This window comes from Trachemys scripta, chromosome 18 (assembly GCF_013100865.1).
Source record: "Trachemys scripta elegans isolate TJP31775 chromosome 18, CAS_Tse_1.0, whole genome shotgun sequence".
NCBI classification, from domain to species: domain Eukaryota; kingdom Metazoa; phylum Chordata; order Testudines; family Emydidae; genus Trachemys; species Trachemys scripta.
This window is the reverse complement of record NC_048315.1, coordinates 13,489,479-13,516,830: the sequence shown is the minus strand read 5'-3', so window position 1 is coordinate 13,516,830 and position 27,352 is coordinate 13,489,479. Positions and strand designations below refer to the sequence as shown.

Genomic DNA, 27,352 nt, shown 5'->3' with positions numbered 1-27,352 from the left:
TTTTTTAATTTGATTTTTTTCCTCGAATTTGGTGCCCCATTTAACTTAGGCAACCGCCTAGTTCGCCTATATGGACAAGCATTTTGTTCTACAAAAATGGTGCCTTCCAAGCGCGTGTGAATGCTGGACGGAATCATCCTACGAGCACAGCTGATCCTGGCGTTTGCAATGCATGCCTTGCATACACAGATGGCATGCCATTGGATCACAGCTTCGTGACCTGTAGCAGCTGCCCACTGGCCTCCAGATGGAATGTAAGGTGGTGTTTTTGACCTATAAATTCCTGAATGGCCTAGGACTGTCTTACCTAAGAGACTATCCTTGCCCTGTGCAACACCACCACAGCAGAGCTCAGTGGAAGTACTTGAGTTGGAGCTTTTTTGCTGTAGAAGAGTAGGTGCTGCTCTGGCAGGGAACTTCCCCGGGGCACCTCTCAACTTTGGAATTCACTTCCTCGCTCTGCAATAGCTCTAGGCCTGCTTCCAAGTGCATCTTTTCTAACAGGGCTCTCGAATGGTCTTGAGAGGAGTTTCCAGTTGCATTTAGGAGGAAATATTTTCATTTTGTTTTCCTTCCCCTGATGATTGTATGGATTTACAGGGGTGGGGAGGGAAAGCATGTGCTGCTGTTTTGGATCTCGGTGATTGGATAATAATTAGCAAAAATGCTTAGAGCCCGGAATAGCCACTCATTGTCAGTTATTTAAATATGAACACGACAGCCAACTAGAAAAGGAATCCGATAACATCATAATCGATGGAGATAATGGGGTTTACTTGTTATTTTCAGCTTTTTCTCCTAAAGTGATTTACTGATCGAGTTCCAGTTTCCAAGTAGAGGTGGTTAAAACTAAGAATTGTTGATTCCGTTCCAAATCAGAACAAAACAAAACAACTACATTTCTGATTAAATGAAATTGAATATTTTTTGCTAGGTTAAGCAAAACTTTCTGTTGGAATAATAGTGAAATAGATTTTGAAACAGTCATTCAAAAATGAGTAATCTAAACACTACGTTCCAATAAGGTCAAAGCACAACATTACTGACCTTATCCAAACACTTAATTTCAAATTTTGTAAAAATGAAATTTCATCGATAGTCCTGTAGAAAGGTTCAGTTTTGACCCAATAACTCTTTTCTGACATCGGAAAATTTTAAACCAGCTCACTTTTCAAGCTTTTTCCAGGAGTTCACAAGCTAAGTGCATGACAGATATCCAAAAGCACTGAAACAATACACTGTCCATTTGTGTCACTTGTATTCGTTGTGCAGCAGAGTCTCCTAGTGGGAAAACGAGCACTGACACTGCTGCACTATAGCTGTTTGTTTTAACCAGCAGCCTCCATTTTTCAGCACTCTTTAAAATGCATTTAAAAGGAGTTAAGTCATGTTAGCACTTAAGCAGAATTTTGAGTGAGTACTGCTAGGCACAGGAAGAGAGAATGTAATATTAAGAGACAGAAGGTTGAAATGAGGGTCCTTCATTTTGCAATTCTGGCTCAGGAGAATTTTCTTTTGGTCTTTAACCAAAGATAGCGCAAAATTCATGAGCCGGCAGTCAGTGCTTGGAAGAGGCAGGAGTAAAGCTTGAACTGGATTCTAAAGCTGGATAAAGCTTCTTTTTTGGGGACAGACAGTAGTTGGAATGAAGCCGGCAAAACTACACATGCTCTGGTTACTCCAGCCTAATTATGTCTATAAGTCATTATCTCCATAAAAATATCTTGATATTTCATTCATAATAAAATATGGCTCGGAAAATATTCTGTACACACGAAGCAAAATGCTGTGGACTAAGTCTGTTAGAGGTGATTGAAATTTTTATGGCAAAGTTGGAAAGTGGATTTATCTAAATGAGAATTTCCTTTGGAAGTATTTTTTTTTCTATTACATTTTTCAGGTTTCCATTGAAAAACTGAACACCAAATATTTACTGGAAAACTGACATTTCCCATGGAAATTTGTATTGAGACATTTCAAACTCTTTGTGTTTTTAGCTTTCAGCCACTTGAAAATTGAACCATTTGGGGAGGTTACATTTAAAAACCTAAGCACTTTTTTTTTTTTTTTTTATAAAGAAATCCAAGGGAAAAATATTCTTTTCCTAACCAACTCTATGTGTTACTCAGTAGTCTACGTGGAATCAGTACTGTGCTATGGGTACAGATGCAAAACATCCATTACAATGTGTATTAATTGGCAGGCATAACAAGGGAAGCTGACACATGATTGGGCATGGATCAGCCTCACTCTTAAAGTAATATCTAAGGTCTACAAAAAGGCCATTACCTAGTTTTGTGACACCCCATGCAATGAATTGGGGACTTCAGAGTTACCAGTTTTGTAAGAGAAGTGTATTCCCTAATAGTTAAAACAAAGAAATGCAATGTAAAAAGAAAAGAAACATAGGAATTTAAATGCTGGTGTTTTCTCAGTGATTACTGTGCATTTGGGAACTTGGAAGAAATTAAAAAAAAAAATCTATGAAATGCCTAGTGGGACCTTAGAGTAATGTTGTAAGGGAAAGTGCATTCTTGTGATAAGCAGAATGCTATTAAGGGAGTAAACAATGCATTCTTACCTTCATGGAGGCTTTAGCACATATTTTTGCCACTGCTTCTCCTCTGCATATTTCATATTTCATGCAAGGAAAATAATGTTAGTCCTAAAAAACCTTTCAAATAAATGAGCTTAATCTTGTCATCAGATGTGTTGACTTGGAATAGGCCAACCGAGTAAGATAAAACACCTGAATCTGGAAGCACTGGAAATCTTTTAGGAAAGGACTGCTTTCACAGATTTCTAACACAGGTTCACCAAAGAAATTTGAATAGCTCTGACAAATACCAAGACATTTTTGGTGCAGATCTGATCACTTTTAAAAAAAAAACAACTGTTTGCCCATCGATTGCTTTGACACATGCCCATGTTTCATCACTCTCCCTGCAAAGTCGTTGAACCAAATTCTCTATTGGTGTAACTTCCGTTGAAGATCTGTATTCTGTTGAAATAGGGGATAGAGATTTGCCTAACCTCTAAAAGGGAACCTTTCCATTTATATTCCCCTCTGAACTGTTGTGCCTATAGACTCCAATCACAGCTCACACCCTCTTGTTCTAGGCACAGTACGTACACACACTCACTCTCTCTCTCTCTCTCTCTCTCTCTGAAAACTCAATACCTCTCTGAAATTGTTTGTATACAATAGCATCATGAGGCCCAATCAAGATGAGAGCTCCATAGTTTTAGGCATTATCCATACCTGTAGTAAGAGGTAGCCTCTGCCCCAAAGAGCTTAGACTCTTAATGAGACAAGACACATAATGCGTGGGAGGGGAAACAGATACACAGCACTGAAATGACCTGCCCAAGGGCACACGACTGGCTACTGGCAGAGCTCAGAATGGAGCCTAGATCTCTAGGGTCCTAGTCCAATATACACTGGACCACACTACATCTCACTAACCCTCTTTGTACACCTGACTGAGCCACATCGGTACTGTAATCGGTCTTCACCATCCTCCATTCCCATGGTTTTTATGAGTTGAGCTTTTTATGGACAGTTTAAAGAGCAAAATGCTGGAGCAGACCCTTATCTAGAAGAGTAGTATTTCGCTACTCTATAGGATATATGTTACACACACCTATGCAGAGAACAGGTTCTTGTAGATATGCTATATTAATCTGACTATTGAGACTAATTAAAAATATAAAAAACCTATCTGCATGAAAACTTCATATTTTTGATATTTTTTTATCGGTGTGAATCCATCAAGGGTAGGAAAGTATTAAAAATAGTTATTCTAAATATTACTTGCTGTAAATTAGTTTCTTGTCTAGCTTAACCTTCAGCCACAGATCCGGACAATGGCCAGACATTGTGACAGCCTGGAGACCAAGCTAGCTACCTCTTCTGGGACAGGCAGATACAATCTGCTATGTTAGGATGCCACTTGTGCTATCTAATGTATAACTGGGCAGACTAATAATAATGGAAGTCATCTAGGGACAACGCAGAGAACATTTCCTTTGGAACTTAATGCCATTAAATTCCAATGAAAAGATCTGGCATAATGAGCACAACAGTGTCCCAGCATTTGTTACACAAAAAATCATTAGTGATGATGCTCAACCAAGTAGGGTCCATGCTGTGACCATACCCCAAGGTAAACAGAAATCTATTCAGTAAGCCCCTGTTGGCTGAGGTTTCTGGAGTGCGATAGCAAACAAACCGCTTTTGAACATGTTACCGAGGAGTAGGGTGTCAGCTGTAAAAAGCTAATGAAGTCAGCCAGTGGGAAAGATAATGTTTAAAAATCATTTTGATCTCTACCATGGTAATTTGGTCCCTGAGATCAAAGGAACAATTTGCAATGTAGGTTATTACGGGGCCTAACAAAGCAGCATGATTTTTGTGCCGTCATGAAAGCAATTTTGTTAAAAGAAGCAGTCTGCCCCCTTCTCAATCTCAGGCGGTTTCATTGGCTGTCATTTAGTAGGTCCTGTATCCATTGACTTCTTTAACTAGCGGAGGATCAAAGTATCCAAAATAGCAGACTTTAAGGTCAAACTTCCCAGCAAAAAAGCTGCAAACAAATGGAGCCCTTGACCCTAATCCAGGACAGTATCCCTGTTCGGGAAGGATGTACGCATTATTTTAAGGGTATCTTCAAGTCCCATTTAAGTCAGATTCAGTTTTCAACAATGTTTGACTGAAAACCCAAAAAGTATTGGGTTTTGGGGGAGTTGTTTTTTTGTTGGGGGGGAGAGGGGCGACTCACAAAATTGTGAGAAATTAAAGACATTTCCGGCAAGAAACAATTGGCATTTTCCAACCAGTTATAATTATTATAAGTTATTACCCATATGTAAGTTCACTGTGGATGGAGATCCAAAATCTTCTTGGTGAAGAAGATACGGCTCCGGAGCTCAATGTCCTGCAAGATCAAGATGAACTTGTCTTTCGTTTCTTGAGAATGCAACGCAAGACTCCTGTTTACACTGATCTTCCCACAGTAATGGGGAAGTCTGTCTCTCTCTCTCCTGCCACCCCCAGTCCTAACTAGGACCATGCTGATACTTAAAAAACACATTGTATTTGGCAAACGGACCATGGTTATTGGCATTATAGAGACAGGAGGACATCCTGGTCTCCCTTAAGTCAATCAGAGTTTTGCCGTTCACTTCACTGGAGCCAGGATTTCACCCTCAGAATCGAAACAAGCCTTAACTCAGAACTAGATTTGACAGAAAGTGTTGAATATTGCTCTTAATAAAAATAAGAGTGCAGTTTAGCCAATAAGCCAAAAGGAGGAAAACCCACTATGTAGTAAGTATTGTCAGTCTGGAACAGACAGATTTTTATTTCCACAGACAAAATTAAACCCTCATTCCAAATCCCCTGACAGCCTTCAGCCTTCTTCCTCATTACTTGTGTGATGTTCAAAGTCAAGAGGCCAAATTCTTAGCAGCTGTAAACAAGTGAGAGGCCCCTGAAGTCAGACTTGGATTCAGTCCATCAAGTCTGAGTTGGGCACCAAGCAGTTCAGAATCCAGTGAATTATATGGTCTCCATCGAACTGACATGTATCAATAAATACTGAACTAGCTAATGAGCCACTAGCTTTGGAAACCTTTGAAGACAACAGAATCTAGATGACCCATCACTGAAGGTGATTTGAAGGCCGTGGAGAGGACCATCAGTACATCCAATGGCTGCATCATTTTCATTGCACTAAACACTCCCCTGAAGATAGTACTTCCACATTTAAAATCACAGTTCCAGCCTAACGGCTTTTCCAGTGCTACTTCTGAAAATAAATGCTTTCTGGATTGGCTGGACTTGGAGTGTTCAACATATGACAGTGCCTACTACTATTTTTAAAAGTGCAGCTGATAGTTTATTAATCCTACGAGCCTTTGGACACTACTTGATGTTCACATGTGCCTGAATTTTTGAGAAGTTTTTGGTTGAGCTCTAATACTCAGCGGAAGTGTAAGAAATTAACAGTATTTTTATAGCTGATAACCTCAGAACCACAGTGCTTGTCCATGCTACACGTTTGAGTATTCATCCTGTACTTTAATGACTTGATTAAAATGGAAGTTTTTAGGCTACTATAAAAGATAGGCAGATGGGCAGAATGAATGGCAAAAATATGACAGATCTGCTATAGTCTCTGACCATCTGTTTAGGACCTTTATAGAGACCTGATTTTAAAGTTGCACACATCTATGAGGTCTCTAGCAGATTTTTTGCATTGCAGAAGGCCGTGCATTAGGCTGTGCCGAGAGCCGTCCATACTACTGTCACTACGAACTGGTATTCTTTACATACAGTTGTGAGCAGATGTCTTTCTCAACCTGCTCTTAAACAAAGGCAGATGTGCAGTGTTGAAACTCATCCATTTCTTGTTACAAAAATGCTTGATACCTGTGCATATGTAAGAGGGGAGTTAATAGATATAGTGCCAGTAGATGGTGCTCATGAATATGTAGGATAGTTTCTGGGTTTTGGACGATCAGTAAAACTTGTTGTGTACTGCAAATAGCTTCCACTAGCTGTTTTTAATGCTTCCTAGGGGTTGGCTTTTAGTGCGAAGTTCAGACCCAAGCATTCTTCCAAGGTGCTTCAGCACCTACGGTTCCTACTTCAGATTTCTCAACTCGCACTCCAGAGCCTCTCTCTTCCAGACCACCACTGCCTCCTCCCTTGTAGTCTGTTACACCAATCAGATACATGCTTCAGTGAGCAGGCAGAACCCACTTAAACCTTTCCAAGTAGGAACAGCACCTGCGAGCAAGGTGGGTTGTTCCAGGGAAAACTGTTTAACAACCTGCTAAACCCTGGCTGAAACTAATAAGCAAGGGAGATTGTAGCAAGAACTTGTAAGAGCCTACAAAGTATTATTGTCAGTTGTGCTTTAAAATGTTTGGAGGCCTTGAGCATGTACCAGGTACGTATACTTATTTCATTATCTATTCTTCATGGTGAGTTACCTGAGCAAGTTTTCGTTTTGATTTTCTATTAGAAAGAGTAGATTTGAATTACTTACATGAAAACGGATAGCCTATGAAATCATTCAGTAGCTTCCGTTCAATGCATTCTCTGTTCAGATCGGAGGATAGGCTATCTATAATTACAGCTAACAAAAGCCCCTTTAATGATGCGCGGGAGTGGAGAGGAATAATAATAGACTGAAGGAAGTGGGCACACTGTCCACACGGGAGCTGCTATATCACACTTGGTGCCTGTCTTTGCATAAATAATTCTGTTTCAGAACTGCCTCTTATGATTAAAACTTAATATGACATGCACACACACAGTATTGAGCCCTGCTATCCTAAATAACAGATTATGGCTAATTTGCTCTGAAGACTCTTCGCATCAAAAATAGATCAAAATTCTGTTGAACATCTTCCACCATTTTTACTTGTATCACTATGTGACTGGATACATGTACTATATACAATAATGGGGAAAATAAGATCAAGGTTATTTTGGTGTGTGACCTGCAATAAAATTGCTGAGTAGATTAGGATCAATTTCTGGAGACTACCGTATTTTCTATACTGATAACACAAAGGGTTTGGCTATTTCTGTTTGTTCCATAGGGGATAGTGATTATAGTTTACAGTGGCTTTTTAAGTACGTGTCTATGTTGTCAGGGACGGCTCTAGCTTTTTTGCCGCCCCAAGCACGGCAGGCAGGCTGCCTTCGGCGGCGCACCTGCAGGAGGTCCCCGGTCCCGCGGATTCGGCGGCATGCCTGCGGGAGGTCTGCCGGTCCCGCGGCTTCGGCGTTCCCGCCACTGAATTGTCACCAAATCCACGGGACCGGCGGACCTCCCACAGGCAAGCCGCCGAAGGCTGCCTGACTGCCGCCCTCACTTGGAGCGCTGGTGCCTGGAGCCATCGCTGTATTTTATAAGCCTAGAATGTTTGTATTGTACTGTTAAACATAATAAGGTCCTTGTTATGCTGACGAGACTGGTCATGTGACCTCAATGTGTTGGGGAATTTAAGTACTGTGCAAATCTATGGTCGATTTTATACTACAATACCTAGGAATAACTTACGCCCACAAATATAGCTTTGCTCATTCAAGGACCGTAGAACTTGGCCATATATTAGTGCGTTTGTCTAACTAGTTAGTGCACAGCAAGCCAGAATGTAAATCTACAGTACGCACTTGTGCCACAACCTAAGTGGCCATGTTGACCATGCTACCATACACTAAAATGTCCATAGTGTACTTACGATAGCTCAATGAGACCTTTGAACAGCAGTATGTGTACTGAAGCTGGGAGTCACACCACTGGCTCATAGTGTGGACGTAGCGTTAGTATGCAGCAGGCTAGCACGTTGCACATTCATACCCTGGCTTGCTGCACACTACGTCACTCTGTGGACAAGGCCAGAGATGTGCTGAGGAGGTGGGGTTTTGATGTAGTTTAGGTTTCAGACAGAATTTGGGATTCAGGTTCAGGCTGAATTTAGTTTATATCTTCAGGTTAGATAAATGTGATACCTCCCCAAGATGCCTGCTTAGAAATAGTCTAATGTAGAAGAGGGATAAACTATTAAAGTTAAGATGACAAAATTCTGGTCTGATCATGCAGTTGTTGTAGATGCCAGTAGTTTAATTGTGTAATAAGTATCAACCGCAAAAGGGTTAAAAAGTGGTACATTCTTTTTCTATAGTTTCTTCAGAGCTGAGAGTACAGAACTTCATCATAGCAACTAGTGCAGTGTATCTGCAATTGGGAGTCTTTTAAATATAGACTTCCGCCAAAGGTCATTCTTTAATATTTTACCTTTTGCTGATACAGTCAAATCAATGCACATTCTATCTGACAATGGTGCGCTTTTTAAAATGGTTTGTTTTGTGGTTGTTGGAGAAATGCAACTTTAATTCTTAATTTTATACAAACCTAATTACCAAGTGTACGTGTCATTCTGATTGGACAAGTGGTGGCACAGAGCAATAATTACTTCAGCTCCACCAACTGTACAATGCATAGACATGAAGTGTTTTGTTCTAATATTCTCCAGTATGACAAATGTTAAGCTGATTATATTCCTTTCACAGTTACGGGGATAAAATACTCTGGACTTTGTATAGTGAGTTGCTGGTCCCAATCCAGTTCCTACTGGACAGGTGGTTACATCAAATGGCCACCACAGATGGCTTTAATTTGGTAGTCTCGTCAGTAAGGCCAAGAGTTATATGGGCATTACTGTTGTTTACATGGCACCAGAAGAGATGCATAATATAAAATTATCCAGCCCCATAGATCATGCAGCTTAAGGAGGGGGGAGAGAAGCAGGAAAGCATCACAAGAATGTATTATTTTGAGTATATTTAATATATTTTCCTTTTTCCCCCTGCCAGCCCTATAAATGGCCCCTTCAAGTGAGGATTTGAGGCATATTGGTTTGGCATGAGTTGGCAGAATCTGACACTACAATTGCCCATCCTGTACTTTTTTATAGATAAACAAAAGCCCTTTGTCATCCAGGTTTTCAATCTGGGACCTTTCAGGACCATTAAATAAAACTTAATAATCCCTGTCAAATAACTCATGTCTCTGTTTTGGGCCTTACACTTCACCTGGAGCATGTGCCTGGCATAGCCTTTGCAACACATCTCACTTGGCGAGGGACACCTGTTTGACTAGGAATAGACAAAGAGGCTCAGGCCTTAGACCCCACCTTTTGCCTTCTCTACTTTTCCTTGGAGGTTGAAGGGCTTTGCATCTTTCAGGGAGATCTGCACACAATACCAACCCACTAGCACCCTTCTTAAAAAACAGGATTTGTTCTAAAAACAGAGAAAATCTGATTAAAAGAAATGGCTTACATATCTGTTTATTTGACTAAAGCCTAGTGAGGCAGGCTTTCCTTAGCTTAATTACAGCCAAGAGAAGAAAATCTACATCTCTAGAAAGGAAGTCATCTTCTGACCCTGCCACTGTTAAATACAGAAAGCATTTCTCTCCCCCATCCACCTCCACTTTCCCTCTGCTTAACAACCAGAACTGAGTACGTAATGGATTTTTTATTTTTATTTTTTGGTTCAGGAGCCAAACCAAAAGGTTGGCTTTTTGTTTTGTCTTTTGTTTTTTAAATAAAATAAAATATTTAGTTCAAATCGGAACCAATGTTTCCAAAAATTTTCATTGAATTGAAAAACTCAAAAGTTCATTTAGAATCAAACAAAACATTTCAGTTGACTTGAAAAGAAGAAACTTCCTTCATTTTTTTTTCCATTTTGATTCAAGAAGTTATTTTAAATATTGGCCAAATTAAAAAATGAAATGCCATTTCTAAGTCCAGTCAAAATAAAATGTTTTAACTTAAAAAAAAAATCAATTGAAGCTATTTGTGAAATTCAGCCTGAATTTGCAAATAATTTCAGAGAGCCCCAAAATGCATTTTTTTGGAAAATATCTAATCCTAAAAAAGATTTCACTCAGCTCATTATCAAATCCAGGTGTTAGAGTTCATTAGCTGATCAGGGTGAAGCTTCATCAATGTTTCCATAAGGAGTGTTTTTTGTCCCATTCTCTTCTCCTCCTTTCCTCCCCCAACCCCCGGTATTGTCCCCTATTTATCTCTGGGAAATTCCCCCAGTTTCTTGTTTCCAAATCCAGCATTCCAAAAGTTACGTTGATTTCCATTTCTGTAGACAATTCCTTGGCTAGTTAGAAGTGACTTTTGATTTGTCTGCCTGGTGTTGAAACCAGGCTCCCTCTTGACCTGCTGTGGGCATTATGCTAGTTGCCATTTTCCTTGGGGGAGCTGGGAACGAGTTTTCCCCTCATCACCATATTGGCAGGGATGGGGTGTTTTTGTCTCCCAACAGCAGGTCTGGCTCTCAGTGAGGTGGAGTAGGATGTCACAACTTAGTATGTTAAATGTGTGGTGGATGTCTAGTGTGGGTACTTGGTATGGAAGGGATGTGGTTATCTGATGAAATAGGTCGGAAAAGGCTGTGAAGGAAAGCATCCCTTAGGGGAGCTGAACAAGCATTTTTAGGGCTCCTACAACTTGTACAGTGGGGAGCTGATTCCCCCCTCCCCTTTCCTGAGTCCCTTTCAAGGGAGCGGAGAAGAAGGGCTTGGGGATGGTATGTCTGGAACAGTGGGAAGTCTATTCCCCTCCTTTTATAGGCCCCTTTCACCTTCTGCAGTGAGCGAAATAGCTGGGACCTAGTTGGGGATGACTAGTAAATGATTAAGGAAAGGATGATGACTTGCACTCTACAACTTGTCATGTACCCCCCAGATAGTTTAAATGAATGAAGTTGTGGCCCATTGCCTCCTGTCAGTCTTTCAGTGTGGTGAGCTGAAAAAGGCTGGAGGCTGCTGAATAAAAGTTAGGAGGGTCCCACCCCACTTTCCCTTTTTTGTCAAAAAAATTTTTTTTAAGAAGACTGATTAGATGTTGCATATAACATCTGCTTATGTGAACTATAGGGGAGTTTAGTTGCTCTAGTATATATTTCAGCCTGAATGTTATGGTTTGGCAAAGTAATAAGCAACTGAAAACAGGGTCTTATACTGGAAAGTGTCAGGCAACTTTAACTAAATGTGTTATTACCAGCTCTGCCTATAATTCTGTACTCTGTATATAGCATTGCATTTATCTCCTTTTTATTGTTATAATATTGCTAAATCAAAAGGAACTGCAGCATTATATAAGGGTGACAGTGAAGTGTGATCCAACAGTGGTTTGGCAGTAAAGATAACTATGCAAATATCTTCTCTGTAGGAAAAATGGCTAGTAGTTTACGAATGATAATTTATCTGGGGCTGTCTTTGGCACGTATCTGATTTTTTTAAAATTAGACTATTGTCCTTTTCTTTAAGGGTAAAACTATTAACTGTACAAATCACCCATGTTTCCCTTTCAGTGAATATCATGATTGAACTAGTATTGTTTCCTTGTGAATTGCTCGGGAGATTACTTTCTATAAGCTAGACTCTCTCTTTTAATTAGTTCCCTTCCTAACTTTTTTGATAGTGCTGTGGAAATATCCCTTCCCTTTGCCATAAAATCATTGTTTGAGAGAATCAAAACCACTCGCCTTTTCATCTTACCTGTGATGGAGTGGACTCGGTCTGGAGGCCCCCTGCTGGAGGCCTCCTGGCCCTGCATCACCCCACCCCAGAATAGAATAGAGGAGAAGTCCTCCAGGCTACCTAGCAAGACTGCAGAGAAGCAACCAATTGGAGGGGCAGCTGGAGTGACCAATCAGGGGTCAGAAGGGCCATATAAAAGGCAAGCAGCAGAGCAGAAAGTTCAGTTTCTGTCTGGAGCTACAAGAAGACCAGGTGCCTGGTTGGCTGAGCAGCAGGATTGTGGACAGGTCATTGTGGGCAGTCTGAGCCTACAACCTGGCCTGACCAGGCAAGGGCACCGAGATGGGGCTCAGCTGGTCTGGTTGCAGATTGAGCCCAGAGGGCACTGCTGAAAGGACACCAGCTGCAGGTACAGAGATGAGCCTGGGTTGGGTTGTTGAAGGCAGGGCATCTGGGAAGAAACCTTAGAGCTATGGTCCCATACCAGGGTTGGGGAAAAAACCTGAGACTGTATACCCTGGAAGGGAGGGGGGGAGCAGTGAATGCAGCTCAGACAGAGGGCTGAGTCGCTGAAGACCTGCTCAAAAGAACTGTGATTGCAGGCATTATTGGCCAGGGAAGGAAGCGCTCACAAGAGGCAGGTGCTGACCCCGTTACGTAGCCATTTATGCTTCAGCCCAATCCGACAAAGTACTTAAGCATGTGCTTAACTTGATGCAGAGGAGTAGTAAAACAGGATTAGGGCTCAATTGACCTACATACCACACAAGTTGTGTATTGGAGTATAAAAATCACTTCAGTAATATGAGCAAAACAAACCTTTCTGTCTGCTTCATAGGCCACATTTGTAACAGTAAGAATCTTTTGCACTTACAGTGCACCTTCCTTCATGGATTGCAAAGGATGAGCTTAGCTAGTAAATCAAACACATATTATTGGCCCCATTTTACAGATGAGAAAATTAATGTCTAGAGGCAGAGATTCAGACAGGGTGAATCAGTGGCAGAACAGGGATTAGAGTCCCAGTCCAGGGAGTTCTCACAAGAGGTATCAGAGAGTACTGAAAAGGTGTACAGACCCGTATGCTTATGCAGGGAGATGCTCCCCCTGAACTTGGAGTTTTACCTACTTCATGAGGGCAGCATCAGCCCTGATCACTAGACCTGGATTATGCTTTTTGTTTGAGAAGTTGCTTTGACGTTAGACTGATTGTGAAGGGTCATTTTGTTTAAAGAACATTCCTTTTAGGGTGAATGCTGCTGCCGTCCGACAGTAGCAAAGCAAATGGATGGTTATGGCACTTCTTTGAGGGCAAAGCGAACAGGAAAGAAAATTGTTCTTAACTACTTAACACTGTGAACAATATTTCTGTGGCTGTAGAGATGAGCTGATCTAGTTAACCTGGCATCTCCTGGATCTCTCTCGCTCACACACCATTTGTATATTGCATTTCCTAAAGTAATCAGCCATTCTCTTTCTATTAAAGTGCGTGCAATAATCTTAGCAGGTGGCAATCATAGAGCACATAGCCTTTTTCTCTGACAGGCTACAGAGTGCTTTATCTCCTGGTCCCATCTCAGCCCTGAGGGCATATACCTTCCACTCATGTCAGTATCTTTTTATTTTTCAGGATAGTCACAAGCACAGTGAATGATTGATTCCTAGCTGTCATTTGAGAGGAATAAATGCAAATTGCTCTTGCTGGAGAGGGAAGCCATGTAAAAATGCCTCTCCTATTTTGCAAATGCAAACTTGAAATGAATGCATGGAGTCTTCCCAGATGCACACTATCTGCTCGTCAGGATGAATTCCATTAAAAAACGCTGAGGTCTGGGATAGCACCAAAAAAAAAAAAAACCATCACAACCAATTGTGCAAGTGCACCTACAGTGCAAGTATTTAACTGTGGAAAGGACCTGCCCGACATTTCCCATCGAGTGATTCTTTCATGGCTGGAGGCTTCTTCTCCTAAGCTGTTTTCTCTGCTGGTGCCTCCCTGCTCATGCTGCTGGCAATATGTTTTTCTTTCTTTCTTTTTTCCCCCGACAGCCTGTGTGCTCAGGATAACACATACTTTTCTCCTGAGGCTTGATCCAACACCTTTTAAAACCAGTGGGAGTTGAAGCAAGCCCCTGATTTCTGGCACCCAGGCCTGCAGAGTAAGATGGGTTACTTGATGAAAAGGTGGCATCTATGCATCTGGAGATCCTAACTCCATATTGCTGTGTCCAGAATCAGTTCTCCTTTCTACTTTAGCTCCCCACAATGGCCTCCCTGTATCCTCAAGGAAACTGAGATGCCAAAAAGCTCATGAATTTATTACCATACCAGTGAACTTTCCCTGCTTGAAAAGGGTGATTGGAAGGGAAAGTTAAATGGCCCCCGTAGTGTAGTGAAATTGTCAAACTTGGTACATCATGTATTTACCATTTTCCCCCCTTCCTGTATATGCCAAAAATGTCTAGAAAAGAGATAACTGATCTCATTTCAACATCACTAGTAAATTTCACTACACAAGACAAATCATTATATATTCTTTTCTCATTAATTCCTAAGGCAATAAATTTGTTTGGGAGATAATTGGAAACGCATCACCTACCGCTCTTTTGTTGTGTATTTCAAAAGTCTGTGGGTGAAAGATTTATTTTTTTTATTTGTTTCTCTGAGATTCGCTCCATAGAGCTTAGTTCAAAAAAATTATTTATGTATTCTAGTATCCCCATGGCCTGTATTTCTATGCTGGATAGAGAAGAGGTTACACAGTCACCATTATCAATTACTGGAGGGAGATGCATCCAGTTTTACATCTTTCTGGAGGGATGAATGGCTGGCTAATAGCTGTTACATATTTGTCTTATGCTGAAAAATAATGAAGACTTTCATGATTCTTTTTCCCACCAGGAAATATACCACAGTAAACTTTTGAAACATGCATTCTATCCTAAGCATGCATATTTTTAAAAACTAATATGCTCCTTTTGTAACTATATGTATAAAGGACAGTGCCAAGTTAAATAGGCCAAACATGACTTAATTTAAAAGTGGATTTTTTTCCTCATTGATCTAAGTGTTGCGATTTATTTTATGTTCTCCCTTTCACAGCTAATGTTTGATCCCCTGAGTAATGGAAAAATCCTGCATACAGTCAGTTAATTGTGTGGAACATATTAACTAGTTAATATGAGCTATTGTAGCAAACAATGCCTCATGGTTGCACAGGTTTTTTGCGATCATCTAGATTTCTATACACTTAATTGGGAAAGCCACTTAATGGGGATGGTTCCCAGGCAACCAATTTTTTTTTTTTTTTAAAGCTTAATTGAGAGACACTCAACAGGGATATGAGTGGTGAGTAAATGAAACACAGCCCTTCCCAATGAACTTCTCAATTACATGTGCAAAGCTGTCTGAAGACTTAAGGCAGATTAAGACATTGTAACATATAGGTAGCTTTAAGTACTAATGTGTGTTAAAGGCTTATGGCATTTCAAGCACTTGCGTCACTTTAAGACCCACATTAAGTCACTTTAAGTGGCTCTTCGGCTCATTGGGAAGATGGCTTAATTGGAAGGTTAGTCCTGTACTTCTTTTCTTATTGGAGCAAAGAGAACAATATCTGGACGTCTTCCTAATAACACCTATATGGAAACTCAGCGTTCAAAGTAAGTTACTGTTAGTCCTATTTAAACAGGGTATAGATATGCGTATAATAGATCAATTTGAACTTACTGAAAGAAGTATATCTAATGCTCAGTGTACAAGAAGAGAAGCCAAGACTCTTGGATTCTATTCTCTGCCTAGTCCCTCTGGGCCACTTCAGTGCAGCCACTTCACTGCCCACCAGTGTCAGTAAGGGAAACCCAATCTGGTTTTGTGTGAGCAAGTACAAGTGACAGCCGCTCTGTGCCTTGTCCTCATTGTACAGATGGGAAGATGAATAATATTTGCCTACTTCACAGGAGTTTGATGAGACTTAATAGATATGAATGTTCCTAGGATGAAAAGTTCTATAAAAATACAAGTAGTTAAACAAATTTTGGTTTTAAATCACATTGGAATTATTTCTCTCTGCTACAGTTCTCACCAGGTAGGAAATACTTGGTAGAGATGTTTCCATTTTTATTTATTTTATTATGACAGCTTGATCTATTTGAGGGTAGAGCATGGTCATTCCTATCATAATTGCATTTTATTGATTTTACTGCAACAGACTTGTGTATGTATACACATATCAGTGCCCTTCAAATGATACCTGAGACATTATCCTTTAGTTTACTACCATATACATTTGTCCAGAGATTCTTTGTACATTTATTCCTGAAACATAAACTTTTTGTTTCATATGAAAAGATTGTGATTGTGAGTAAAACACAAGACCATAATAGTCGCGTCCCAAGCCTGCTAACTAGTAGTGTTGGGGAAAAGAATTTTAGTTCTGTGACAATAATTCTGACCACATGAAAATTCTCTGTCCTCAATCAGGATGAAAAGCCAAAATCTGAAAATTTGTCTTGGAACTGAAATCCCATAATATTTCATTTTGGAAACACTGAAATGTGGTGATTCTAAAATAAAATATGCTCTTAGGGTTGCTCAGATGCATGAAAAGTGACACAGTTCTGAATTCTATCTTTGTTTTGGTGTTAGAAGTCAAGGGCAAACCTCAGAATCAGGGTAGGTTTGCTGTGTTGTTTTGTGCAGCACCTAGCACAGTGGGATCCTGATACATGATTTGGGATCCTAGGAACTCCTGGAATACAAATAATACCCAGGGTATATGTGCTGTTGAGAGCAAGGAAGGTACAGCATTAGCTCCAATGTGTTCCTGGAAGATGCTCTCTCGCTCGTTGTCGTTCTGCGTTTGTGCATGAAAACAGGCGTTTGAACCTATCCATTTGAATAAATGGTGGAGGTTCATAAAAACTGGCTAATTGCCTTGGATAACTAAATATTTTCAGTTTTGTCATTATTAACATAGGGAAGTGCAAGGGAATAATTCCTAGAGAAGCTTACCTTAGTATCTCTTAGATACAAGTGGTGAGCTCTTAAGGGTCACCTCTGTAGCCATAGGGTTCTGAATGGGTACATATGGATGCTCTTTTTGTGTGTCTCCTAGAATTGTGCGCCTGTTGGGCCAATGCAATTAATCTCGATTTACTTCAGGGTAACGGAGATCAGAATGTGATACCATACGGAATGAGGCCAGCGTAAATTGGAGCACACAAATGGAATAAAAAGTGGTGGGCCTGGAAATAATCTCAGATACTGTGCTATAATAATTATGCAAAACATTAATGAATAACACCACAAAATAGGCTCAACTGTGATCATGAGGCATACCTGGCATGCGTTTGTGTCATACCTGTCCAGTGCTTAGAGCCCTGGATATGATCCTTTATCAATTTAAGATGGATTAAAAACCAGGGATTGTAGAGTACAGGTATGCTAAGACTTTACATAAAGGTTTCTGGAAAGAATATATTGTTGGTTGTATGCCTCAGTCCATTTCTGTATGAGAGAATGAAGACTTGAAATTATTGTAATAAAATGTAAACTGCGATTTAAAGACATTTAAACCATGGGGGTGGAGGGGCGCCAGCGGGGAAGCATGAGCAAATGTTTCCTAGAGAAATCTGTCCCTACAATCCGTTTCACTGCGTTACCTTTCTTGTAGAGTCAAACATTGCCGATATTCCATTGGTCACCCAGAGTGCCCTAGGCACTTACAGCTATGGAAAAGGCTTAGGGCTTGCTTCCTTCCCAACAGATTTCCAGGATTGGACATGGCCAAGAATTGAATTCAAGGCCTGATCCAAATCAATGGAAAGTCTCCAGTTGAAGTCAGTGAGCTTGGATCGGGCCCTTTCCAGACCTCTGGTGCCATTGTCGGCATCAATAATGCTGATACGTCGCAGACACCATTATGACTTGAATAAAAGAAGTGGTGTGTGCACTCTATTGGTCAAGAGTAACAGCCATGTAAACTAAGGGCCCAATCCTGCAGACACTTACCAAACGTAGGGCGAAATCTTGGCCCCATTGAAGTCCAGTGGAAGTAGGGTGATCAGATGTCCCAATTTTATAAGGACAGTCCCGATTTTGGGAGCTTTTTCTTATATAGGCACCTATTACCCCGGACCCCCTGTCCCGATTTTTTATACTTGCTGTCTGGTCACCTTAAGTGGAAGTTTTGCCATTGTTTTAAATAGGGCCTCGATTTCTCCCTACAGAGTGCTTGCTACGATGAGTAGTCTAATTGGGATTTACAGTAGTGAGCACTACACTGACAGTATTTGCAGGATTGGGCTCTCAGGTATTACAGAGCCTTTATCAGACTATGTTGTCATCCACATGGTGGTCAACGGACTGTGGTAGTTCATTTGGGGGGAGGGGGGGAACAGCCCTTCTTTCTCCTCCTCCTCCTCCTCCATTTTTGGATGATTGTACCCTGAGAGCAGCAGAGATTAATGTGCTGGATTCTGATCTGAAAACTCAGTCCTTCGTCAACTGACTGGTTGCACATCTCATTCTGCTCTGTTTCAGGTGTGGCTGTGTGGTGGCAGCATGGAAGTCCTGCCGTGCTCCAGAGTTGCTCACATTGAACGCAAGAAGAAGCCCTACAACAATAACATTGGTTTCTACACCAAGCGGAATGCTTTGCGAGTGGCCGAAGTGTGGATGGACGATTACAAGTCTCACGTTTACATTGCATGGAACTTGCCACTGGAGGTACAGCTTTTCCTCAATTCATGTACTCTTACCTCTTATTTTTTTAACATCTTAAATAAACAGTACATAAGCTGTCTTTTGCATCATGATACTGATGGTGCAAATAAGCATCGCTCCGTTGACTTTGATGGAGGATATTACTGGAGGACATAGAAGTCCGTGGAGCTATGCCGATTAACACCAGCTGAGGGTTGGGCTTGTTGTTTCTGAAGATTAAACACACAATGTATTTGCCTCATGCTTCAATTCATATTTACTGTGTATTTATATCACTGACATTACCCAGCAAATTTAGTCTTTAATCCCACAGAAAGACAGAAAACAATCAAATCTTTCTGCACACTCAGTAAATGTCTTTTTAACACACTGTTTCATGTGGTGAATGTACGTTGCATGCCTTGCGACACAGACCCATAGTAACAGGAACCATTGCTTCCATAATAGCAACGTCATTGTAAATTCTCCAACTTGTAGCCCAAGCTCATTCTGTTGAGTGTATTCCACAAAAATTGTTGGGAAAACAATTTCTATTCCAAGTTCCCAGCCTTCAACACAGTGCTTTACAAACATAGGCTAAGCAGGGTCTCTGCCCTGAAGACCTTAGTTTAGAGACAAATAGCATTTAGAAACCATGTTTACAGATGCCTTAGATACACAAACATCCAAGACAATGGAACAGCTATTCATGAAATGGGCTCCAATTCCAACAGATATGTGTTTGTGTAGCTGCTGTAAATAGTACAATACATTGTGATTGTATGGCTACGTTTACTCCACATAAATGCTTGAACATAAGTGTCTGCCTATATGGGCCAGTTTACAGGATTGGGGCCTCGGCTTGTATTACTTCATGCCTCCAATAGCAGTTGTGCGTGAACATTAGATAGGGCCTGATCCAACTCCCCATAGAAGTACATAAGAAGACTATTGACTTGAGTGGCTGTGTCACTAGTGAACAGAGTTGTTTACCTAGGCCCTTATTAAATTTTAGTTTCAAGGAGCCACTCTGGATGTCCATATCCAGGCAAAACTCCTTTTGACTTGAATAGGAGCTTCTGCCTGCAGAGGGATTGCCAAATATATGTTTAGGCTTTATAGAGCACATCCAAACAAAGATGAATTCCATTTAGTACAGCAGCCTGTCGTCCTGTTACAGTAGAGCCTGCTTGTAAGAAAACACCATCCTTGAGGGATGAGCATTTTGAGCGTGCTGCCATTGTAATCTGAAGAAAGGTTATGTCTGTGGAGATTTACTGGCATTTGGCCACGCAGTAACGTAGCCTTTGTTCTTTGTCAGAGAACAAAGGGTACTTCAGTGCGGTTGATTAGGGACTAACCTTCTGAAAGGGCTTCCTGATTTGACATGCTGGGGACTGCAGATGGTCCCTAATTAATATGCTGTTGTGAAACACATGAGCTGGGGCTAAAAGATCTGAGTGTTGTGGGTACTCCAAGTGCATGTGATGAAGAAAGAGAGTTGGCAGGAGTCTGACTTCTGACTGCTTTCTGGCTTTTTTTAGGCTGTATCTGCAATCATTCCTGGCTAACTTGGGATAGGGTTGTAAGCAAGTTGAGTGGGCTCAGACCCAAGCCTTAGACCTTTCTGTGTAAGAGGCAAGTGAATAAAAGTTTCTTTGGGGGGCTTGCTCTTGGGATGAGTTGTTTTTGTTTTTTGTTTTTTGTTGTTTTTTTGAGCTTACCACAGAGAGTAGAAAATTAGATCCCAAGCTTTGAGGGCAGTAGAGTTCTATGCTTAAGGAGCAGCGGGAATCTCCCTAGTAAAGGTCTTAAAAGAGCAGCTGAGTCTTTTTCAAATGGTTCAGGAATTTTCTATGGGCATTATTAGTCACCCTGTGAGGGTTTAATTTTAAAGTACACTTGTTCATATCCATTATAAAACCTCTTCAGTGCAAACATGTATTGACTCCTTTTTGTTTTTATATAATATATAGAACATGTTTGCTCAGTGTAAAACACCATGCACTGAATATTTCAGTGGGCCTGGTTTGTGGGCCTCCTTAGCACATCATCTCAGCTCACTTCATCCAGATTTTATACCCAGTCTTACCTGTCATCGAAGTTGAATCATACTTGAAATTGTCTGGAGGTTTTCCTGAGGTTCAGCCTAAACTTAATTGTCTCCATAATTTTATTCTATTACTCTTGGTTATATTCTCCCATGATGCCCTAAGTCTTTTTTTTTCTTTTACACCTTCCTAAACATGCTCAGTCCTCAGCCATCTCTTAGCGAAGTTTCACGAATTTTGTTCTTTTAGGAGGGACAGATTTTTAAGTGTACAGTACCCACAACTGGGGCCAGATTTTCACAAGAGCTCAGCACTCAGTCCCTCCCCGTCTAATAACCTATGGCCAGACGGACTCTTACTTTGGTGCCTAAATAGAAACTGAGCTCTTCTGAACATTTTGGGCACTGATCCCTTCAGGAAATTCTCTGGCTTTAGGGACTGATCCAAAGCCCACTGACTAATGGTTTCTTAATCTTTCCTCAAAAGTCAGTTCTTCCAGCTTCCTAAATCTTACTTATTGTCTCTGAATTCCTGCCCACTTCACATCAATCTGAGTACTATTTCTTCCTGTTTGTTGTGGCTATGAGATACTTGCCTTTCTATTGACCTTCTTGGACAAAGTGTGTTTTGTGGGTTTTTGTTTCGTTTTTAAGAAATGGGTGTGTGTGGGTTTTGAAAATAGCATAGTCCACCTGTATGTAGAGCGGCTTTTGGAAATCTTCAAGCTGTTCGGCAACCATATGAGAATTCAAGGAAACCCAATCCCTTTGTTAAATAACATGGCAAGAATAAACTCTTACCTAAGGTGCCGAGTGTGTCTTTTTTTTCTTTTTCAGAATCCAGGCATTGACATTGGGGATGTCTCGGAGAGAAAAGCATTAAGAAAAAGCTTAAAGTGTAAGAATTTCCAGTGGTACCTGGACCATGTTTACCCAGAAATGAGGAGATACAATAATACTATTGCCTATGGGGAGGTAATTAAGACAAAGCATGCTCTTAACACAGATTGATAAGTATCATACTGTATAAAGGAACGACACATGAGCATGCCAATGTGTATATAATCAGAAACACCTTTCATGATGATCCTGAATAGCTGCATTTTAGAATTTGTTCACCGTTCCCTATAATGTGTTGAGCTTTAGGTTCATTCCCAATTTTGGGGTCCCATATATACCCAAACATTTAAATAGTTCCCACAATATTGTGTATGGTGCCTGCTAACTCCATTGGATAAGTGTGTGTGTGTGTGTGTGTGTGTTTATAATATATATATAATGTGTGTGTATGGAATGTGCTGTCCTATTGTAGAAATTTCTTAATTTACACTTGACCTAACTTTTGCCAGTTTGCAGGGGCCTGGACATATAGGCTCTATAGGGTGTAATCTTTTGCCCCAAAGCCATACCATTGTGCCATGTAAAGAGACTGAATTCAGTATTGACTGGCATTGGGACCACAAGAGAATTATAAAAACAGCTATTCACAGAAATTAAGTAGTAATGATCCATTGCAATATATTTCCCATGGAATAATGACTGCCCTGGCGGAGTTGCTGAAACAGCCCATGGATCCCAAGAACATGTCCCACACCAAGGTTATTGATGTCTTTTAAGCTGAAAATAGAGACAGGAATTTTTAATATGTGATATAACTTCAGTTGGTGTCTATGGGGAGACTCTGGAGAACAAATGACTACACATTAGCAAATCTCATTGCTTGACTCCTCTCTCAACATTTCATTCACTTTACAGTATAAATGTTACACCATGTCTGTATTAGTATGTGCAAGCTTCTCCTTGAGCCTAAAAGATCTTTTCAGTTTCCTCAATTTTTCCCAGGCCAGTAGTATTTCCCATCCCTCAGTTACCCTCCTTCTCCTAAGTTCCTTAAAAATGCCTGACTAAGGTCAACACTGCGCCAGTTTCACTTGCAGCTACAGCTTGGATCAGCATTATGATTTAAAAGCTATAAACACTCTGCAGTCTTGCCCACAAGAAGCACTGCATTGATCCCTATGCTCTCCATTACTCTTCCGAAAAGGGGTGTTGCCAGTGCTTGCTGCCAACTGCAACATGGGCACAAGAGCTGAGAGCTCTGAGCATGTCTTCAAAATGTCTGACGGCGTCCTCTGGCTCCCTGAGCAAATGGGTTGGGACTTTTGCCTAGTTGCTAGGCCTGTGTCCCATCCTGCTCTGTCATGGTAGCATGAAAAGGGTTCCTGGTGCCCTCTTTCCCACACACTCCATCATTGCACCCACATAAGACACTCTCTGAATTTTATTTCAGGGCTTCTAGAGCACTTCAGGCTAAGGAATAAGGAGTGCTGCATTGACCCCCCCCCCCCCAAACCATACAGTGGAAGACTTGAAAACATCACTACCACACATGTCTAATATCCTAAATACAGAGGCAACTGAAATCATTGCAATTGTCAGTAAACAATAGGTTTTCAGTGGTGGCTATTGTATAAATGCAAGTCATTATTAAAACTATTGTGTATGCAGCACAGAAACCTATTGCATATGATGTGGTAAAGCATCTTCTCTTTTCCATAACACTAAAGGCCGGGGACTTCACTGTGATCATGGGTTACATTCTTCCCTCCCGTAAGGGACAGACACGTAAATATGCAATGTTTGTTTCTACAGCTTCGTAACAACAAAGCGAAAGATGTATGCCTTGACCAGGGTCCACAGGAGAACCACACAGCAATACTGTATCCATGCCACGGCTGGGGACCTCAGGTTAGGATTTATTTTCTGTTATACAGTGTGCACAAGTAACAGAGAATTGGCCGAGATAGCTGCAAAGCATAATAAAGACATGCAGTGGGGTCTGTTCATTTAGACTTTCAAATGACAAGGCTGGTCGTCATCTGAAAAATGAAGAGGGTGGGGGGTTATATTTTTTCCATTCACTTAGAGCAATTTTCCAAATTAAATTACCATAATCTTGAGAGAGCTATGCATAAAATCTTAATTTAAAAACGACATGGATAAATAATGCTGAAAGCAAATAGCCAATCAGCAAAATAGAGCATGCACATGTAACACATTAAGGCATTTTATTTTTCTGTTACCAGCAGGGTAAAGAGACACATGGGAAAACAAAGCAAATGGCGGTGGGGTTTTTTTTCCCCTTCCCCCGATGGCATAACTAGAATGTTCTTTCAACTAGGTGAGGACTTAAATGGAGCCTTACTAGACCTTAGCCTCTTACTTGTCCAAGAAAATATGGGCCAACCAAAAGGCTCTTTGAACCACTGTGTTAATTCAAATCACATTCTGGGCTAAAGATCATGGTGTGTTTTTGTGGTATTATGGCTCACCTTAGCCCATGATATAATTTTATCCTTCAATATTTTAAAAAGAAACTTAGTAAATTCACTATACTTGAATGGTGCTGGCTGGACAGCCCTGGAATTGGAAATCCTATGAGTAGCCATTGAATAGGTACTGCATAAACAGTGCCAATGCATCCATCCTTAAAGCTGGGGCGATGGAAACTGTGCTGTGCTTCCAAGATCTGCAAGCCTCCAAGGATAACTTGCCAAGGCTCCTTTATCACTTTGCATCCTTCTCTTATTTTGGCCTGAATGTCTACTTTCGTGCTTCCTCATAACCTGGGAGCGCAATCCTGTTCACATCTGCCAGTAGTCATCACCTTTTCATTGATAGCCCTCCTCAAAATGCTCTTCTTCCATGGAGATGAAGAGGGTCCAAAGCAAGTTCATGATACTTCTGGAAGTAGAAGAGCCATAATACGATAGGCCACTTGTTGTTTCGTTTTTTTTTTTCCTACCTGACCAAAAGCAGGAGACACCAGAAATCATTAAATTCCAGCCCAACCAAACCCAGGAAATATTGGAACTAGTTATCATGAGATCTGCAGCCCAATCTATATATACACACGCAAGAGGTTTTTCAGATAATTTAGCTAAAGATCCAAGTTTTTGGGTGTGTATCCAACTTCAGCCTCTGAAGTGCTTGAGATTTACCCATTGTTATAGGAGCACAATCAAGCAATAGGTGAGGTGGAAAGGATACAGATGGAGCGTTCCACAGTCAGTGTGCTCAGAGAATAAATGCACCAGTAGATAATGGCTACATCTGGAATTGGGAAGGCAAACCTGCCGGCAACTCATCTTTCATAGTTCTCTTTTCTTCTGTTGCTCCCCTTTTACCCTACTATAAAATCTGTGCACAGCACTGAACAATCATGTCAAGCATTACTCGCCCTACCTCCTCTGGCTCAACATCTGAACTGAAGGGATTTCATCATTTGCCCTTTGCTAGAAAAACTTTTCCTGGATCATTAGTGTGCCAAGATCCACTCCACATTCAGGTAGAGTTTTATTTATTAGAAGGCAAGTCATCTGCCTTTGAGTGGGGTTTTTTGAAAGGGAAGGACTGACTGTTATTCCAGAGGCTCTGGAAACTTTATTGCCTGTGATATATTATTTCCCTTGCTCTACTATCTTGGTTTTGGTTTTTGATTCCCTCTGTCTTCCAGATGGACAGCATCATGTATATCGCCCTATACGTGACAATGTCTTCTAATTGTTGTTTTTAAATCTACCATCTAAAACCAACTCTACCCAAGCAAAGCACTACACTTCCACACAGTTCTCGCCTGGGGCAGAGGATGAGAAACAAAATTAGCCACACCTGACACATTGATTAAAAGCATTCCGATACAACAGTAATAAGGGGGTATATAAAATTATACAGAATAGAATCCGAGATCCAAGGTACCTTTATAAACTGTCACTGTTTGACAAGTTCACTCTGCCTACAAAGTGAGCTCCCTATCAAGCCTTCATCTCAAAAGGGGGAGGGATAGCTCAGTGGTTTGAGCATTGGCCTGCTAAATTCAGAGTTGTGAATTCAACCCTTGAGGGGGCCACTTTGGGATCTGGGGCAAAAGCAGTACTTAGTCCTGCTAGTGAAGGCAGGGGGCTGGACTCCATGACCTTTCAGGGTCCCTTCCAGTTCTAGGAGATACGATATCTCCATTTATTATTATTATTTTAAAAAGTGCATAAGCGTCCTACAAGGACTCAGGGTGAAGTCTTAATTCCTGGTCCCAGTTGTTCTGTAAGCCAACATCTCCATATTTTCTGGGGTCAATGAGGTTCTCATTAGAAGTTGTGAGAAAGGAAGGCTCTAAGGTTTATTCTGCTGTTTCTTCTACCAGTGTTGCATGAGAGAGCTCAGGGCTGCAATTGCATTCACTAAGATCAAAACGGTGAAATATAACACAATAAAGACCATCATAGTAAGTGCTCACCAGATATTTGCATAATAAAAAGCTTGCCTAAGGAAACCAATTTCTCACATACACCAGAAAGGAGTGCAAGGGGAAAATGGTCTCCTGCAAGACAGAAAGGTTCCTAAACTAGTTTGAGGTAATTAATTCATTGAAAAGATTTGCAGCTAAAGCATTAGTTTTCTGGCTGGCAAAAAGCTGTTCCAGCCCATGTAACTGATTCCAACCATGCTCTGGCTCCACACTGTAGTTTTAGCAGTGGTAGGATAGACTACCAGAGATGTTTGTCAAACTCATGTTTGAAAATTGTCTCTCTTCCTCTCTCTTGTGGTAGCACTTCTATATAATCAAGCTCTTTTATAGGATTTTTTTCCCCATCTGTCTATCATAAAGCTCTTTACAAAGGAGGTATTGTTATTCCCGTTTTATGAAAGAGGAGATGATTATGGTAGAGTTCAAGTTTACAGCAAGGCCCTGGTGTCAGGTAGACTTGATCCAGTGACTGGTAACTTGCCCAAAGACAGGGCCTGATATTGGCTCTCGTGGGGTGACCAGCAATGGCTTCAGCTGCTCAGCTCACCTCAGTGCACATGGTTCACCAGCACTATTCCCATAGAGATGGTACTTTAGTTAGGGCACTAGTCTAGGACTTGGGGAAACGTGAGTTCAAGTCCCAGCACCAGGACAGATTTCATATGTGACCTTGGGCAAATCACTTAGTCTGTCTCTGCCTCAGCTCCCCATCTGTAAAATAGCAGCACTGAGCTACCTCAAGGGAGTCTTGGGAGAATAAATATATTCACGGTTACGAGGCAATTGGACAGTATGACAAAAGGGGCCATATAAATACACAGGAAAATGAATAAATAGAAGGCTCCCTTGCTGTAAAGACCCTGGGTAATTTCAGGGGCTCTGATGTGTTCAGATACAAGTTATCTTCCCTTGTGGCTTTCAGCTGGAAAATTTGCATGCCCATGTGCCAGAAATACCCTAAGAGAGCCATCCTCAATATATTTCCAGCCTGATCTTTGAAGATTCACAAGGGTAGAGTAGTTCCAGTCAACATCTCGGTGATGGGATACTAGCTCACACAGAAGCTGAACTGAAAACTCTTGTAGGGCCACCTGTACCTAGCATGGGATCAGTTCACAGTTAAGCCTTAAGATGAAGATGGATGAATATCCTATTCTTTGTACAAAGGGAAGGATAAACTAGATCAGCCAGTGATGTAGCTCTTTA

The 27,352-nt window shown here is 41.0% G+C and overlaps 1 protein-coding gene across 1 annotated transcript in view; it reads left to right on the top strand.

Moving 5' to 3' along the window:
* Nucleotides 1-27,352, top strand: part of GALNT17 (polypeptide N-acetylgalactosaminyltransferase 17) — a 276,061-nt gene that overhangs the window by 240,059 nt on the left and 8,650 nt on the right. Inside the window, exons 7-9 of the mRNA XM_034752813.1 lie at nucleotides 18,630-18,815; nucleotides 21,679-21,816; nucleotides 23,494-23,589. Coding sequence (XP_034608704.1) covers nucleotides 18,630-18,815; nucleotides 21,679-21,816; nucleotides 23,494-23,589 — 420 coding nt within the window. The remainder of the gene's footprint in view (nucleotides 1-18,629; nucleotides 18,816-21,678; nucleotides 21,817-23,493; nucleotides 23,590-27,352) is intronic.